The 17,399-nt window shown below is 37.0% G+C and overlaps 1 protein-coding gene across 1 annotated transcript in view; it reads right to left on the bottom strand.

Moving 5' to 3' along the window:
- Positions 1-5,628: 5,628 nt before the first annotated feature.
- RBP1 (retinol binding protein 1) overlaps positions 5,629-17,399 on the bottom strand; it is a 30,660-nt gene continuing 18,889 nt past the window's right edge. The window contains exons 3-4 of the mRNA XM_063306113.1: positions 11,099-11,200; positions 5,629-5,682 (exon numbers count right to left, since the gene is read on the bottom strand). Coding sequence (XP_063162183.1) covers positions 5,629-5,682; positions 11,099-11,200 — 156 coding nt within the window. The remainder of the gene's footprint in view (positions 5,683-11,098; positions 11,201-17,399) is intronic.

The following is a 17,399-nucleotide window of genomic DNA, read 5'->3' as shown; positions in this document are numbered from 1 at the left end:
CAACATAATCTCCAATCAAGCATGTCCATACTAGCAGAAGATGGTGGGAGTTTTAGCTTATCTCACTTGAGATAGCTGATGGGAAAAGCTGGCCTAAAGCTTAAACTCTGGATTGATACTTGGATAAACTGAGTTTGCCTAAGTCTTAGACCATTCTAAATTGTTCATGAACATGGCTATTTGTATACTGAATTTTGCCTAATTTAAAACTGGCAGCTAACAGGAGCAGAAAAATCTCTAGGAAAAATGTTTAAGAATGATTAACTAATGGGTAATCATTATTTGATTCTTTCAGCTTTATAACAATCCAAAGAGCTTTTTTCTTACCCTCATTTAACAGGTTGAAAATTTAGGCTGAGAAATGTTCTTCATACCTAAGTGTTTACATATGACATTTCCCCTGCATGAAAATAAATTTCATAAAGGGAACATGTGGACCATATAGCTAGTAATTCTTGGCAATTGCTGCATTACATTATTTTTGTAACATTAAAAAAGGCCAGATATTAGGGCCCTTCTAAAAAATTTTATGCTCATATATTGGATGTTTTTAAATGTTGTATATAATCCTAGGTTTGATAGCAACTTAGCAAAACACAAAACAAACAATAAAACCTCTCACACCTAAAGCAGTTCATATGCTAAAAACCTAAGACTGTCTATAATGTTTTAAAAACTGTTTCTTCATCAAGGCTTGAGTACTTCTATTTTAAATAAGTATTTTTCCCCATTGTTTAGTGTAATGCTAATCTTGCCCTTGTGTCAAATGTCCCCAAGGGAAAAAATATTTGTGCCTAATTATAGTAGTAATAAGATGGCCAACAATTGGCTTTACTTGGCTAGTTGTTAATTTCAGTACTTATACCATTTTACAGAACAGTTTTTAAATGAGTCATAGGATTGGAGAAAATTCAAAGCAAATTCCCTGATTTGCCAAAACTAAGTATCACAGAAGACCATTAGTTCTTATCTTCTGTAATGCTTACAGGATATACTGAGCAACTTTTAAGCAACAAGTCTAGGGTGCAGCAGACAATGAGTAGGAGCAAAGCAGGACATGACGCTTGTATTCTTAACAGGTGTGTGGAAGAGACCATGTAAATGTATGCCTGCATATCAGATACAAGAGCTCTAATTTCTTGCAGTGGTGTCTTGAGACTAAGTCGCAATTCTCCTAGACCCAATAGAGCTATACACAGTGGATGAATCCAAACAAGGGTAATTACTGATGAATATCCTTGAATGAGTCAGAGAGGTATCTTCATATTCCTGAGTATAGAAAATGCAGCTGTTGATTATTTGATGCAGATAAAGGCTGTGATATATTTCATTGCATGCTGAGAAGTAAACTATGGACTAAACAGTAACATACAATATGCAGATTAGTTTTTCTCATTTGTTTCTGATCATGTATAAGAACTCACAAGGGATTTTATAGAGTAACATGTAAACCAACTTTTTGGTAAACTTGATGAGTATCAGATATGTAAGAAAATCTGCGTGTGATCATTGGTTCAGCCAGGAGTTTCATGCCTGCTAGGACAAAGTAGTGTTGTCCATTACCAGCTATGAATAGTAGTTAATTTGACTAGTAGTTACTTCTGCTAAAAACAGTGCAAAACAAAAAACAAACTAGCATAGCTAGGTTGGTTGGGCTGGACAATTCGGGGTTATAAGGTTTTCCTGAATAAGAGGGAGGAGGTGAATGATCATGTTCACAGATTTGTGCCTTGCACTGGCTAGTGAAGATGACATCTTATCTCACATGAATAGGAGTTCACAAGCTTAGCCAGAAGGTAGTATCCTTTCCTTAAGGAATAAATACACAAGGTTGTTTGGACTTAATCAGTTCTCAGTCAACTCTCGGTTATGTTCCTAATCTCTCTGCTTCCAGAGCTTGCTGTTTTCCTCCCTTTTCCCTGTTACACTTTTTCATAGTCCCATTCTTCCTTCTGCCTATTTTTCTCTCTTTTCCCAATGCAACCCCTGTTTCAAGTTTGGTCCCTCTGCTGGACCTGCCCTGCCTCTTCTTTGCATTTTTTTGTGTCACCAACTTTCAAGCAAGTATAAGGCTCATGGTTAAATCTATTAAATCTTAATAAATCTTAAAGCTATTCTGGCTGCCTGCTGATGCATCTTATATTGTTTCTTTTAGAGTCTGAAATGATGACAGTGCTCAAGAAAAGCCAACAGCGGTCATAGAGTTAGAATAAAAACATTTCAGTACAAATACCCAGTCTTCTCACAGGTGACTGAGTTCTTGCTTAGGTGTCTAAAAATAGATTTTAGAAAAACATAACTCTTGTAAATGGAAACCTTAAAGAAAAAATTTAGTGAATACTTCAGGTATTCCATTTTTGTTAGTCTCAAGGGGCTGTTTCAATGTTAGTCATGATCTATAGCTAAAATTCTGACCCTGTTGGGGTCAGTGATAATGCTGCAGTTAGCTTCAGCTATTCCTTTGGAATAATCTCCTTGGAATTACTGCAAAGTAAATATCAATCAGCTTGGGTCTTCATGGTCCAAGTGAGCTTCACTCCTGCTGATGTTTTAGCTAAAGGCTTCTAATTAGTGCTAAATTACAAACTGTATCCAGTACATTAACACAGTGTCAATTAATTAGCATGAAATTAACATACATTTACTTTTCAATAAAATATAATGATTGTGGAAGAGCAGGCTGCTTAGCAAAATTGAAGGCACCTGTGCTGACTTCTTTCCCTCCCATTTGAGCCTTCTTTCCAGTGTCAGCCCGGTAGAGTTGCCAATAAAGCTGCAACCTTGACACTGGCGTGGGAGGAATAACAGAGAAGATGCATGTTTTGGAGCTCTGCAGCCACCAGCAAGCAGTACAGCAGCCAAATGAAAGAAGGAGTGGATGGTCGAAAAGAGAGGAAAAGAAGCATAGAGGCCCAGTAAGACAAAGTGCAATGTAAAAAAGGTGCAAGGGTTCTACATGCTGGCCATTAACAGAAAAGTAAGAAGAAATCTCAGAGAGAGGGGACTTAAGACGGAACAGGTTTAAGAAAGAAACATTGATTTGTAATAGTACAGAGCATAGTATATAGATAATTGTAATAGTTTAATGAAGAGCCAGTGTAGTGGTTAAGGCATCAGGCTAGAAACTGGCAGACCGTGAGTCCTAGTCCTGCCTTAGGTGCAAAGCCAGCTGGGTGACCTTGGGCCAGTCACTTTCTCTCAGCCCTTGGAAGGAGGCAATAGCAAACCACTTCTGAAAAACCTTGCCAAGAAAACTGCAGGGACTTGTCCAGGCAGCCTCTGAGAATGGACATGATTGGAGTGTGTGTGTGTGTATGTGTATATGTGTGTATGTATGTATGTGTATATATATATATATATATATAATAGGTAATAGTATAAACAGTGTCATAGTAATTGAAGAGTAATAGTATATTGAAATAGTAGTTATACTAATATTATAGAGATAGCAATAGAATATAGGAAGCACTCACATATCAGCTTTATATGTTTGTTTGTACAAAATAAAACATCTCAATCCTTATAGGGAGGTATAAAGAAACCACCTGTCCAGGGTCCAGTGCTTTTGTGTCCCTCTTGAGTCTGGGTCAATCCAACTGGGCATGGTTTTAAAGAAGAACCTGTGACAATGATCCACCAAGATATGCCTTGCACTCTCTGTGTCTGTGTATATACAGTATACATGAATTGGGTGGGCGGCTGTACCGGAACAAGCTTGTTTTATGCTTATCTATTCTTATTATTGTAGCAATCAGAATTAACTTTAGTCTACCATGAGACCATTAATTTATGCTTCCACTTAAGGGAAAAATTTGTATCTCAAATAATGTTTCTCACATCTGTAAAGATTACCTGGCTTTAAAATCTGCAAACATACTCTTCTCAAATTTATTTGGGCCAATCTTGTTATATGGGAGAATCTCCAATGGTTTATTTTTCTTTTATCTTGATTTCTGTGACAGAATCAAATTTCACTAGTGAGGTTGCAGAGGATATTTAAATGTCTATTCCCTTGCTGCCTTTCAGTCAAAATTACCCACCCCTCCACTGCAGTGAGCATATTGGGAATGCCTGCTTTAGGAGAGAAGGAGTGGAACATTTGGACTGGGAAAATCAGGTTGAGTGTGGAATAAGTATTTATACCTGAAAAGTTTCTAATGAACATTGCTTGCTAGACGTGATAGCCGAGAACTTCTAAATCATCTCTACTGGGATTATTTGTTAACAGATCCTTCCATGCAGAAGGTTGATGTTCATAAAGCATCCTTGATTTGTTATTAATCTGCTTCTAGAACTCTTACCACATAGGATTGTTGCACCATTCCAAAATCAGTTCCAGAGTAATGTGTTTCCCACACGGTTGTCTATGCTTGGCAAGTGAGCTGATTTACTGTGTTTCTGGATAAGCTATGATGAAATTGCAATCACAGCAAAGCTAGGAGTTGATTGTGTTTTTATATTTCGGTAGTACTCTACAGAGCTTGTGGGTAGTCCATTCCTTCAGTAGAGGGGACTCTTCCCTTGTTCTGCCTCCTGGTTTCTCAAATTTAGCCACCATAGTAATCCTTTAAGGTAAATGCAGTTTTGACTGAGTAGGGATGAAATTGACAAGAGTTTTATTGAAATTGACAAGAGTCCACTTCCACAGGGGCAAGTGGACATGCAAAGCACTACTAGACTGTTTTTAAAAGTTTTAAAAATTCTTTCCCTTTGGTATAGAGGGATGAGGTAACTCTAGTGGAGTGGAAACAATGATGGTGTGAAAGTGTCACTTCCATGAGCTCCAGTTTCTGAAGCTTTAAATGTTCGCATTTTGATCAGAACTTAACAACACCTTGCCCTATTTTAATCATGATGCATCTTACATGCTTGATTAGAAGTGTTCAGAAAACTGATCGTAAAATCAATTATATGACATCATACCGTATGTTATCACTGGGATTTTTAACACAAAAAGAACAATAGCCTGATAGGCAGGCAGTGTTACCTCATTACAAATGCTCTGATTTGTTTTTAAACCAGACAAATGTACGTATGTACTTAGAACAAAGGCAGGTTTGTGTGCACATACTAACAGAGTTTGTTGTTCTTGTAGGATTTGCAGTCACAAGTAGATGTTTGCATGTTCTTATTGGTCAGCTGAAAGGAGAGTACTGTTTAGCTCAGAGTATTTTTGTTTGGCAGGAGTGAAGATCATTAAGCAACCTATGTTAATCTGCTTTGGAGGGATTGGGGAGTGAAAAAGGTGCTGTGTGAAAGTGCCCTTAGTGAGTAGTTTTTTACCATTACGCAATGTTTGTTGACATTATTCCCAATGCATATTAAGTCTGAATTGGTTTCACAGCAGAATTCCCTGTGGATAGTTCTAGTACGTATTTAAATTTAGTATCTAACCATATATCAAATTTTATAATCAACACAAAATTTATATTCACACACATTTAGGTTTCATCAACTTTAATGTGAATTTCTAACACTATTGCAAGAAAATTAGATGCAGGTAGATGTGGGCCACGGCCTTTTTTTCTTGGTGTTGCAGAAGAATGTTTGTGCACAGCAGCATCTGTAGGGTTGGCAGCAGGTTCATCCATTCTATCCAGGCGTCTTGGATCCCTGTGGCTAGGCTTATCACTGTGCCTTCTTAAATACTTGTTTACACTTGACACCACAAGCTCTAATTTCCTGAAAAGGGAAGTTCAATTGTTAGCTGCCATTTATTCAGACTTATCTGTTTCTCATGCAAAAACCCTGCTGTCTGAAAACAACAGTATAAGCAATGAAGCTCAAAGATTAAAACAGAGTGAATTCCAACTTAACCTTAAAAATTCATTTTTTTTCCAGTCCAACTCACCTCTCAGGGTTGCTGTGAAGATACAATGAATGTGCAATGAGTATGTAGAAAGAACAATATATAGTGGCTTAAATTTTTTCCCAAATTTTTGCACATTTTATATGCAAATTTGAAATCAAGAAATGTTTGAAATTGTGGACATCATCTATTAAATGCCCATTTGTGCAGCAATGGATTCTATTTTGCTTGATCACACAATTTTACTAGAAAAGAATTTTGTAACATAGAACCACCCTTGAAATACCATATGCTACTTTTTGGACAAGATTTTAGAATTCCCTATTCACATTTAACAGCAGTCAGTAGCTGCAGTGATACTTAAACAAAAATAGCTCCAGTGACAAAGCATCAGTAATTCTTTATAAACCACAGTCAAGCAGACTCATAGGTTAAGCATCTGTGTGCATTTAGTAGCAGAGTGAGGAGGGCAGAGTATTTGCTCCCTCTTGTCTTAATATTTTAAGGCACTTGGACTCTTCATCTAAATAACCCTTAACAAATATTTACAAGTATATTGCCAGCAGGGTTGTGTATTGTACCGAGTGGGTTGAGATAGCAGCATCCCACTCCAGTTGTAATGCCTTGAGAGTCACAGGGAATTAAATTGTCACTCCAAGGAAAAGGGAAAGGATCTCTTTGAAAGAATCCAGTCCTTGAAGAATGAACAAGTATCCTGTCACACCAACGATATGCCTCTGGGTTGAGATAGTTCCTGTTAGTGGGGTTTTGAATTATTATAGATACACATAGATGCATAGGGTGAAAACAGACATTACACACTGTCTAGATAGTCTAGTTAGGTAGTTCTTGGAGGAATGTGTAATCAAGATGAATGCTGGCATAAGGAACAACACTCAAATTTAGAAGCCAATTTAGGTTGCTAAGCAGTTGGTTTAATCCAAGATTGCCACAATGGCTTTCTCAGAAATGCTACCTATTCTACAGACAGATACAATAAGGCAGAGCTGAATAGTCTGAGTGCACCGATGAGACAATAGAAGGGTTTTAGATTTGTGAGGTATTGGAATACCCTGAAGGACAAGGCAGGTCTGAAGAAAATGGGCATGCTGCACTTGAACCAGGAATGTACAAGGCAGCTGGGCATATAAAATGAAAAAGGGGGTAGAACAGTTTTTAAACTGATTCTGGGAGAAAGTTGGCAGGATGCAAAGAGCATCTGATTCTGGAAAAATTACTCCTACAAGATGAGGGTGCATTTTGAGGTAAATGTGCAGAGGGAACAATTCAGTCAAAGTCATATATATGAAGGAATATGCCACAGAAGATCTAAAAGGAAGACTTTTAAGGGAGACATATAAGCATGTAGGTGCTTATATTACAATGCCAGGATTCTCCAAGCCAAAATGGAAGAGTTGGAGTGCTTGAGCATAGATACAGCAAGTGGTGTAGAAATCTTGTGGAATGGGAATAATTTTGAAGAGAAAATAAGAAAACTTTAAGCTTTGATGAAAAAAAAATATGAGCATAGCTTCTGTAAAGGTAAACTTAGTCTCACAAAGCTAGATTTTTCTGAGGGTGTCAACCAGCTTGTAAATCCAATAGACAATGTATGCTTAGATTTTCAAAAAGCCTTTGATAATTCTATCATCAAAGGCTCCTGAGCAAACCCAGGCATAGGATAAGAGAACAGGTGCTCTCATGGTTTAGAAAATGACTAGAATACAGAGAACAAAGTAGAAATAAATGGATAGCTCTTCCATTGTCAAGGTGTGTATTTGGAATCACCCATTGTGGCATCTTGGATCTGTTAAGAATGGAACTTTTCTATTTATATATCTGGAGTTAATACTATGGAATAAAGTAACCTTCTTTATTCAAGATGGTAAAATGAAAATAAGATTGTAAAGCAATCCAAAAGAGCTTCACCAAATTTAATAACTCAGCTTCAAAATGGCAAATGTAGTTCCAGGTAAAAAAGTGTAAAATGTTGCACATTAACACAAATAATAGTAATAATAACTTGAACAGATTCCTAGGTTCCTGGCTAGAACTTGAATTACCAAAGAACACCAGTCAAGATGTGATTCTTTTTGTTTGTTTTGTGAACTGTATTATTCAATGATGATGATGACCACATCAACAGTATCAGAACTTCCTCTTATACATTAATGTCACATACTGGGGCTTTTTAGGTGGAAATGTGAGAGGTTAATGGGATAAGGGGAGGGATGATAGAGTTACATACAGTATTAAATCATGCATGGCGTTGATACTATAGACAGAGAATTTTTTCTTCCTCAGAAGGTTAGAATTGAAATTAAATGCACGGACATTCAAGATAAACAGAAGGAAATCTCACTTTTTCTCAGCACATAAACTGGGGAATTCACTGTCAGCAGTAATGGAAGCCCATTTGGATGCTTTTAAAAGGAGACTGGAATCAGACTTTCAGTGGCTACTAATTTTGATGGTTGTTTACTACCTCTTGAATCATAGGCACCATGCCTCAAATACTTGTTTCTAGAAGCAACCATGGAAAGAACTATTGCTCTCGAGTCAAGGCTTGCTTGTGAACTTCTGAAATGCATCTGTGACACAGAGTGCTGGATTGGATGGGCCTATAATCTGATTCAGCAGGATGCTTTTCATGTCATTTTCTTGTGTCTTTGATTTAACACAAAATATCAGACTTGACTTGCTATAGGAGAGACTTTGGACAATGGTACCAATCTATTTTAAGAAAGAAATTATCTGGATGCGATGAACATAATTATGTCAGTCAAAACTGGAGCTTTTGATGTAACTTCTCAGAGAATAAAAACATTTCTGGGATGAATGACTTAAAGGGGAAATGTGATCTGAATGAAATCTGAGCAGGAAGGAGGGAAGCACTTTAGATATCAAAAGGTATTAAAAAATGGGCCATGTTTAATGGACCTGGTTCAACAAATGAAAAAAATAGCATGCTACGTTTCATTCCCTTTTGTATCAAATGAATCCAGTTACAAAGTAGATGCAGTTGGGATGTAAGACATTGCAGCAGGAAGAGCAACTCAGAAAAGGCCATCTATAGAAGAGGAAATGGTTATTTAATTAAAAAGAAGTTATGAATAACTGTGCTTGACAAGAACAGAGAAATGAGGTCTAGAATGCTATGGAAATTAGCCTAAGAAAAATGTGTCTATTAATTGACTAGAAAATGCTGACTAGAAGCTGAGCTGCCCGGAAATAATCATGAAGAAACCTCTCAAGCTATGGCAGATCATTTAATAGACATTGCAAAAGGATTAATTAACATTTGGAATAGTGCCTGACATTCAATAGGACATAAAAGTATTATTAGTGAAGCATCACAGAATAATTCTTGTGTCAACTAGATGTTTTGCACATGAAAAGATTTTCAAAGATATAAAAATATGTACAGCAGATATTAAAATATAAATAAAAAGTCATTCATATATTTGGGGTGGGGAGGAAAGAAAAATGAACCTTTCAGAAGCAGTTTAGAGAAGTAATAATGCAAGCCTTACTAAGCATACTTAAAATACAACCAAGGGCAGTTTAAAATATAGAAGAGCTTATAGGCAGGACAGGCCCCAGACACACAGGGATTCTCAGAGTTTATAGGGATGCGGTAAAGCATGAAAAGCCAAAACCCCATTCTTTTGAGTTGCAGAAAGCATTTGGTTTTCTGTCCCCAAATGCCTGTTGCATGTCATCTCAGACCATCTAATCTATCCTATGCAGCATAGGTTGCCCTATTCAGGTGAATGGCTGTAACCACTCACTTCAGAGCTACTTCAGTCTTAAAATCCAAACTTGGGGATAACCTGACACAAATCCCAGAGTGCTTTGTATAGCCTAGCCGCCACACTGGGATCCTCAATTATTAAGATGTGATCATCCGGTGTCAGCAACACTCTGTACCAGCTAAACTCTGTAAGTTCTTTTACTTTATCATTTCTTGCCATTTCACTGTCTCCTTATTTGAAGCAGCCAGCAACTGTTGTGGACTGCAAGGATTTGATTTGTATCTTTATCTGTACTACACAGAGGTCAAAAGCCAGCTACCCCCCATTAAGAAAACCATGAAGTGCTGTCTGAAAAGTGCTGTTTAATGCTGTCTGATAAGTGAGATTTCAAATTCATATTACATAAGGCCAGAATAGTTGGATATTTTAGTTACAGTATGTGTACTGGGGGCTTGAAAACATAGATGGCTTCTTTGTTAAAGAAACTCAGCTTCCTTGTTAAAAAAAAATTCTGGCTAAGGCCTATATAGACACATACCATATGGAACTGGGCTATTTAAAAGACAATATTCTCTATTCTGAGCTTCTATGGACTTCAAGATCTGTGATCCTTTTCTCCCTCCCAACACATCACAATGACTTTCCAAATGGTGGGGCTCGCTCATGGAATGGCCTCCCCATGGAGGCATGGCTTGCTGACTTTTTGGTGCCAGATTGACATGTTACTTGCCCAGATTTGGATAGATTATTTTTTAATTTTAAGTCCCTTCATTTTTGGGGTTTTAGCATCTTTCTCCCTCTCTGTCTGCTTAAAAGATTCAGCTACCAACACAATTCAAGGACCTAATGGTTCTCCTGGATGTTTACAACTGTACAGTCCTGACCTAACAAGAAAATACATTTCATAAGCAGCAAGTTCTGAGAGATAGTTTTGTAACCTCTTGTGGGGAAGAGGGCTTTCAATGCTATAAACAACTACTTGAGAAAGAAATAATAAACTTTATTAGGTGCTAGTAGCTAGGATTGTCAGAAATAATGGTTGGAAAGAAAATGATGCTTTCAAAAGTGAATTGCTCACTTTCATTTCCAAAGCTATAAATAATTGTAATCCTAAGGAAAAAAAGGAAGATAAAAAGAACAGCTGCTCTCCCCACTTTATGCACACACTTTGTTTATGATATACTCTTTGGGGTATAAAAATCACCCCATTTCAAACTTTCTTTATATCACAACATATGGTAGGAATGCTCCTATTACATGCTTCCACTGATATAAACAAATCAGATTGAAAGGAAATGGACAGTAGAAAGCTTTCTTCCATTTAGAACAATACTGTTTATGAAAGAACATAGAAAACTGTTGGTATTGCTGAGAAGTAGATCAAACCTAACACTAGTCCTTAATTACTCTGCAGTTAAGCAGTGGGAAGTGCAAGCAAGATATTGATTATTGCATTTAGCCATGGGAGCAAATAAAGGGAAGAGGATGGGAAAGAGAAGAAGATATTACATTTTAAAACATTTCATATCCTTACTAAGTGCATTTCATTTCCTTCGATCCATTGGGTCCAGCCACGGTCTTCTTTTTCTCCTTTCTGCACACAAAGAAGTTTATCTCCATCCCATGTCACATAAGTCTAATTAAAAAAAAAAACATCCAGTTCAAACCAACAAACAAAAATAAGCTATCATTTATTCTCCTCAACCACTCCTTAAGTTCCTTTAGGAAATAAAACTCAGTATTTAATTTCAGGAATTAGTGTATCTTTAATAAAGATTCTATTTAAAAAATGGGAAATATTTTCTCAACAGAATTATTGTTCTTGGATATATAAAAAAATTAAAAATAAAAATAAGTAGTTCAGGATTCTTCCAGATTGTATGGCAGAGATTCAGCTCAAACTTTTTTAAAATAGGAGACCAAAGAGGGAACATGGTAACTTGGCAACATGTGATAACTTTATGAGAAGTTCTTGTATGAGAAAAACATAGAAAAGTCATTATCAACCATGATCTCTCTCTCTCTTTCCCTCTGTACCCTGAGCAGGGGGCATAATCTAATTTGTTCTGCATCTTTGTCTAATTAAACTTAATTAAGTACCAATGAATAAGGAAAACAGCTTGCCCATCTAGTTTTGACCATTCAAATTAGGTACTATTGGGTATAGCTTTTAACAGTTTTCCTATATATATGTAACACCTTCATTATTTTAAAAATGATAAAAAATTCAAAGAAATAAGACATGGTGAATTCTTATTTCCTGGAAAAATATTTAGCTTATTTGCCAGAGAGAGACAGACAGACAGAGAGCACTGGGATATGTCTTCCTGAATATCTGAAATCTGATTTTGTCTAATTAGCTAAGGGATATATTACCTTTTGTGAGCTGAGAATCCACTTTGATTTTGGTTTGGTAAGTGAAGGCCCAAAATTAATGGTAAGGCCAGTTTTTTTTTTAAATCACTTAAAAATACTTGGTAAAATTGTACTCCAATCATGTAATTAAAATCAATATTCCATTTCCACTCTATAAAAATTGCAAACTGATAATAAGCTTGGGGAGTCCCTGGAACCTGTACTTATGGCTTTCCAGGCATATACATCTGCAGTATTCCAAGATTATGTCAAAATGTTGACAAGTGTGTGGTGATGTCATGTTATACATTTTACCTTTATACTGTATACTATATTTGTGTTTCAGCTTCTGACACAAGTAGATAAGTCATGAGTTTTGCATCATGATTTCATGAAAAATGTTTTGTCATTCTGCACCCTGCTCCATGGATTCATATGTGTACTACCAAGTTAAACAAGTATCTGTGACAAAAGTCGTGCTTCATTTTTTAAAAAATACAAAACATTTAGAAAATATTGCTCTGCACCCTCAAAAATCTAAATGAAGGTCACACAGTGTAAGCATCCCTGACTCTGGAAACTACAGTAGATAAAAAATGCTTGAGTGTCAGGAATTAGATATACATTGCTCTGGACCATTTGAAATAATTGTTGTTTATTTGTTCAGTCACTTCCGACTCTTTGTGACTTCATGGACCAGCCCACACCAGAGCTTCCTGTCGATCATCAACACGCCCAGCTCCCCCAGGGACGAGTCCGTCACCTCTAGAATATTATCCATCCATCTTGCCCTTAGTTGTCCCCTCTTCCTTTTCCCTTCCACTCTCCCTAGCATTAGCATCTTCTCCAGGGTGTCCTGTCTTCTCATTATGTGGCCAAAGTATTTCAGTTTTGCCTTTAATATCATCCCCTCAAGTGAGCAGTCTGGCTTTATTTCCTGGAGTATGGACTGGTTTGATCTTCTTGCAGTCCAAGGCACTCTCAGAATTTTCCTCCAACACCACAGTTCCAAAGCTTCTATCTTCCTTCTCTCAGCCTTCCTTATGGTCCAGCTCTCGCAGCCATATGTTACTACTGGGAATACCATTGCTTTAACTATGTGGACCTTTGTTGTCAGTGTGATGTCTCTGCTCTTGACTATTTTATCGAGATTTGTTATTGCTCTTCTCCCAAGGATTAAACGTCTTCTGATTTCCTGACTGCAGTCAGCATCTGCAGTAATCTTTGCACCTAGAAATACAAAGTCTTTCACTGCCTCTATGTTTTCTCCCTCTATTTGCCAGTTATCAATCAAGCTGGTTGCCATAATCTTGGTTTTTTTGAGCTTTAGCTTCAAGCCAGCTTTTGCACTTCCTTCTTTCACCTTCATCATAAGGCTCCTCAGTTCCTCTTCGCTTTCAGCCATCAAAGCGGTATCATCTGCATATCTGAGATGGTTAATGTTTCTTCCAGCGATTTGAACTCCAGCCTTGGATTCCTTAAGCCCAGCATGTCACATGATGTGTTCTGTGTACAAGTTGAATAGGTAGGGTGAGAGTATACAACCCTGCAGTACTCCTTTCCCAATCTTAAACCAGTCCGTTGTTCTGTGGTCTGTTCTTACCGTTGCTACTTGGTCATTACACAGATTCCTCAGGAGGCAGACAAGATGACTTGGTATCCTCATACCGCTAAGAACTTGCCACAATTTGTTATGGTCCACACAGTCAAAGGCTTTACCTTGACAGCATCATCTTGCAAGATTTTGAACAATTCAGCTGGGCTACCGTTGTCTCCTGCTGTCTTGTTATTAGCAATGCTTTTTAAGGCCCATTCAACCTCACTCTTCAGGATGTCTAGCTCACTGACCACACCGTCAAAGCTATCCTCGATATTGCTATCCTTCCTATACAGGTCTTCCATATATTCTTGCCACCTTTTCTTGATCTCTTCTTCTGTTAGGTCCTTGCCATCTTTGTTTTTGATCATACTCATTTTTGCCTGGAATTTACCTCCAATGTTTCTAATTTTCTGGAAGAGGTCTCTTGTCTTTCCTATTCTATTGTCTTCTTCCACTTCTGCACATTGCTTGTTTAAAAATAATTCCTTATCTCTTCTGGCTAGCCTCTGGAATTTTGCATTTAATTGGGCATATCTCCCCCTATCACTGTTGCCTTTTGCTTTCCCTCTTTCTTGGGCTACTTCTAGTGTCTCAGCAGACAGCCATTTTGCCTTCTTGGTTTTCTCTTTCTTTGGGTTGTATTTTGTTGCCCCCTCCTGAACAATGTTGCGAACTTCTGTCCATAGTTCTTCCGGGACCCTATCTACTAAGTCCAGTCCCTTCAATCTATTCTTCACCTCCACTGCATATTCCTTAGGAATATTAGTGAGCTCATATCTAGCTGATCTGTGGGTCTTCCCTAATCTCTTTAGTCTGATCTTCACGGTTTAGCTCATGGCATCATTGAGGTGCTCAAGCTCCAGCACCACGACAAGGTAACGATCCTTTGCTGAAGTTGAAATAATATCAAGGAATATATGTGAAAAAAATGAATACAAAGATAAGGGCAGGATGTTACATTCATAAACTAATTCTACATTTTAGTTTATCCTACTAAATCAGGAAGCTATTAAGTTTTTACCACATACGTCTTATATGAAACGAAGATGGCATGGGATATTAAAGGTGACTGTTTAGAAAGCTTGAACACATGACATGTACACATTTAACTAACATATAACTTCAGTGTCTGTTTTAGAACTCTTTTCATATGAAATATGAATCTTTGTTTCTAATGTAGTTTTCCTTTATATTAAGCACTTGTAGTATTCTCTAAAATAAAAACAAGGGAACCAGAGCAACCAACAGCATATTTGATTTCATCCAAGCCATATTAATCTTTTACAGTGTTACTCTTGAGCAGTTAAGAATTAAGGAAATGGAAAAGTGAGATATCTTCTATTAGGATTATAAGGGAATTATTTTAAATGCACGATGTTTAAATTAGATTTGGTTTTAATCTGTTTGCAAAAGGTACATTAAAAAATGATACCGAAGGTGGAAAATTTTTTTATTTTCAAGCTGCTATATATGAAATAAAAATAAAATAGCATTATTTCAACAGTCCTAACTCATCTGATTCGATTCATTTACCCTTGGTGCTAGAACTATGATCTGGTCACTCCCTTTTTTGACTGTTTCTGAAAATAGCTTAACTCCTGGTGGTCATGTAATAATACATATTTTAAAGAGTCACATAGCACAGATTTAGTACACTAAACCCAAGGTGGAAAGTCGTTTTATTTTTCTACATAAAGTAAATTACACTGAAAAAAAGTATACATCTATTTAACAATGCTTGTTTATTGTGTGGATTTCTGATAAATGTCTCTACTAGGCACAGCCTACAAAGCTAACTGAAGCTAGTTTCACCGAAGTTAGCAAGATTACAAATATGAACTCAAGACAAGGTCAGAAATAAGTTGTACCTGCCCAATGCTCAAATATGCAGTAAGGATATTGTACATTACAATCAGCCCTTGCGTCAGTGGATACAGACAAATCAAAAGATTTTCCACCAGTAGGGAGAGCCCTCATCCAGCATTTGCTAACTTTGAATAGAGCACCAGCTGACCTTGAAAAACTACAGTTATTTTATGGTTCTGTTTCACCAGTTGTTGCTTTCAATAATTTAACATGGCTTTGGAAAAACAGAAATCATAGCCTGTGATGCATATTATCCTTGAGAGAAGAGTATATATTTTTTATTCTGTTAATACTATGTTGTTTTCAGGCAGCCCCAATGGAATATAACACGATTCGCAATACTGTGGAATCAGTACCATCAAGTTCCAACGCTGAACAATTTCTATTCACTTCACTGAGTGCACAAAACACCTGCCTAGGAGATGCTTCCAAAATAAAAGAATAATACTTTAATTCTGCAAAAGTTTTGTTTCAAACAAGAGGTCAGATGATATCTTCAGTTTGTAATCTCCCTCCGTAGGATCCCACTGCCTTTCCCACATTTTTTTTTAATCTGTGAAGAAGGGGAAGACAATGTGTTTTGATAGTTCATATGGGAACCATCCTTCAGGACTGTCAGATCAGCAAATTATAATCACAAAATACCTCCTTCCTATTAAACCCTTATAGTTGCCCACGAAGCTCATGTTTAAATCTGAAAGCCCTCAGTGTTCCCTGCCCTAAACATTTTTGTTCTATCAGCAGCTCACAGCCATGTTTGGGGTAGCTGCCTATAGCACAGTAAAAGAAGATGTGATTCTCCTACAGAAGGCTCCATGCTGTCTCCCTCTTAAACCCTAAGTTGTCACAGCTGAACAATACTAAGATCAATCAATAATCTCACTTGGGAAAAGAACTTTCCTAGGACTGGCATAGCAAACAATCAAAAGTAATGAAGGTGAGTAGAGCTTGATTGCTTACTTTATTCTGGCTGATCACCAAACACTTATTTCCAAGGTTCCCATAAATCACAAAGATGTTAGCTTCTACTTTGTCCAACTGACCAGACAACTTAGATAGTTCTTGCATTGGCTTATTTTCATAGATAAAAAAAGTACAAACATTATAGTTAGACATACCCAGCTATCACTGATACGTACTTTTTAAAAAAGCCTCAGATTACTTTTCTCCATAAAGTTCTTCATGGCAAAGTTTTCATGTTTATATACTTCCATATGACCAGAGACTGTGTTTACTGTGATATTCTGGTGAATATAAAATTTCATTGCATGAGGCTACATACACAAGGATTCACCAAGAAAAAGTGCACCTCAAGTAATTGTTATCTTTTGACAGCTTTACCACGTGCAGACTAATAAAAATAGTTGTAGTGCTTGTAAAGCTTGTAGTGCTTAGCTAAGAGAGATAGAAGGTACCAGTGTGTCACGGTTGCAATCCTAATCATACGTATTTTTTGGGTATAGGTGGGGGTTGTTTCACAGTAAACAGTTTTAGAATTGGAGTGTTACAGCAAAACTATGTTAGGGGAAATGAAAGAGTTCCCAATCCTCTGTAAGTTTATGGGCCAGTTTAGGTATTAAACTTATGCCCCATCCTCTGATTATACCATTTTGATACTCTGCACCCTCCATGGAATTGTTACTTGCATTTTCCCCATTTACAGTAGTGCCTTCACATACATTTGAGAAATCAAGTGCTCCTCTGCCCCTTAATTGTATTCAAACCCATTCCTTAAAATACATAAAAAGCACACAAACTGTAGCTGCGTTGGCCCATTAAAAAAAATCTAAATTCTGTCACTCGCAAATACCTTTCTCTGACAAAATGACACACATGAAAGTGTTCTAGTTATCTAAACTCTTCCTTAGGCATAATAGCAGTAAAGTAAGAAATGGGGAAGTAGGAAGAAATAAAAGCAGATATCCAAGATGGAATTCAAATATCTGCTGTAGAACTCCAAAGGTTGCATCATTTTGGTTGAGCTCAGTAACGGTGTTGCCCAACTACAAAGTTC

The sequence above is a fragment of the Candoia aspera genome, chromosome 6 (genome assembly GCF_035149785.1).
Source record: "Candoia aspera isolate rCanAsp1 chromosome 6, rCanAsp1.hap2, whole genome shotgun sequence".
Taxonomy (NCBI): domain Eukaryota; kingdom Metazoa; phylum Chordata; class Lepidosauria; order Squamata; family Boidae; genus Candoia; species Candoia aspera.
The sequence above is the reverse complement of the archived record's forward strand: the minus strand, read 5'-3'. Positions and strand labels throughout refer to the sequence as shown.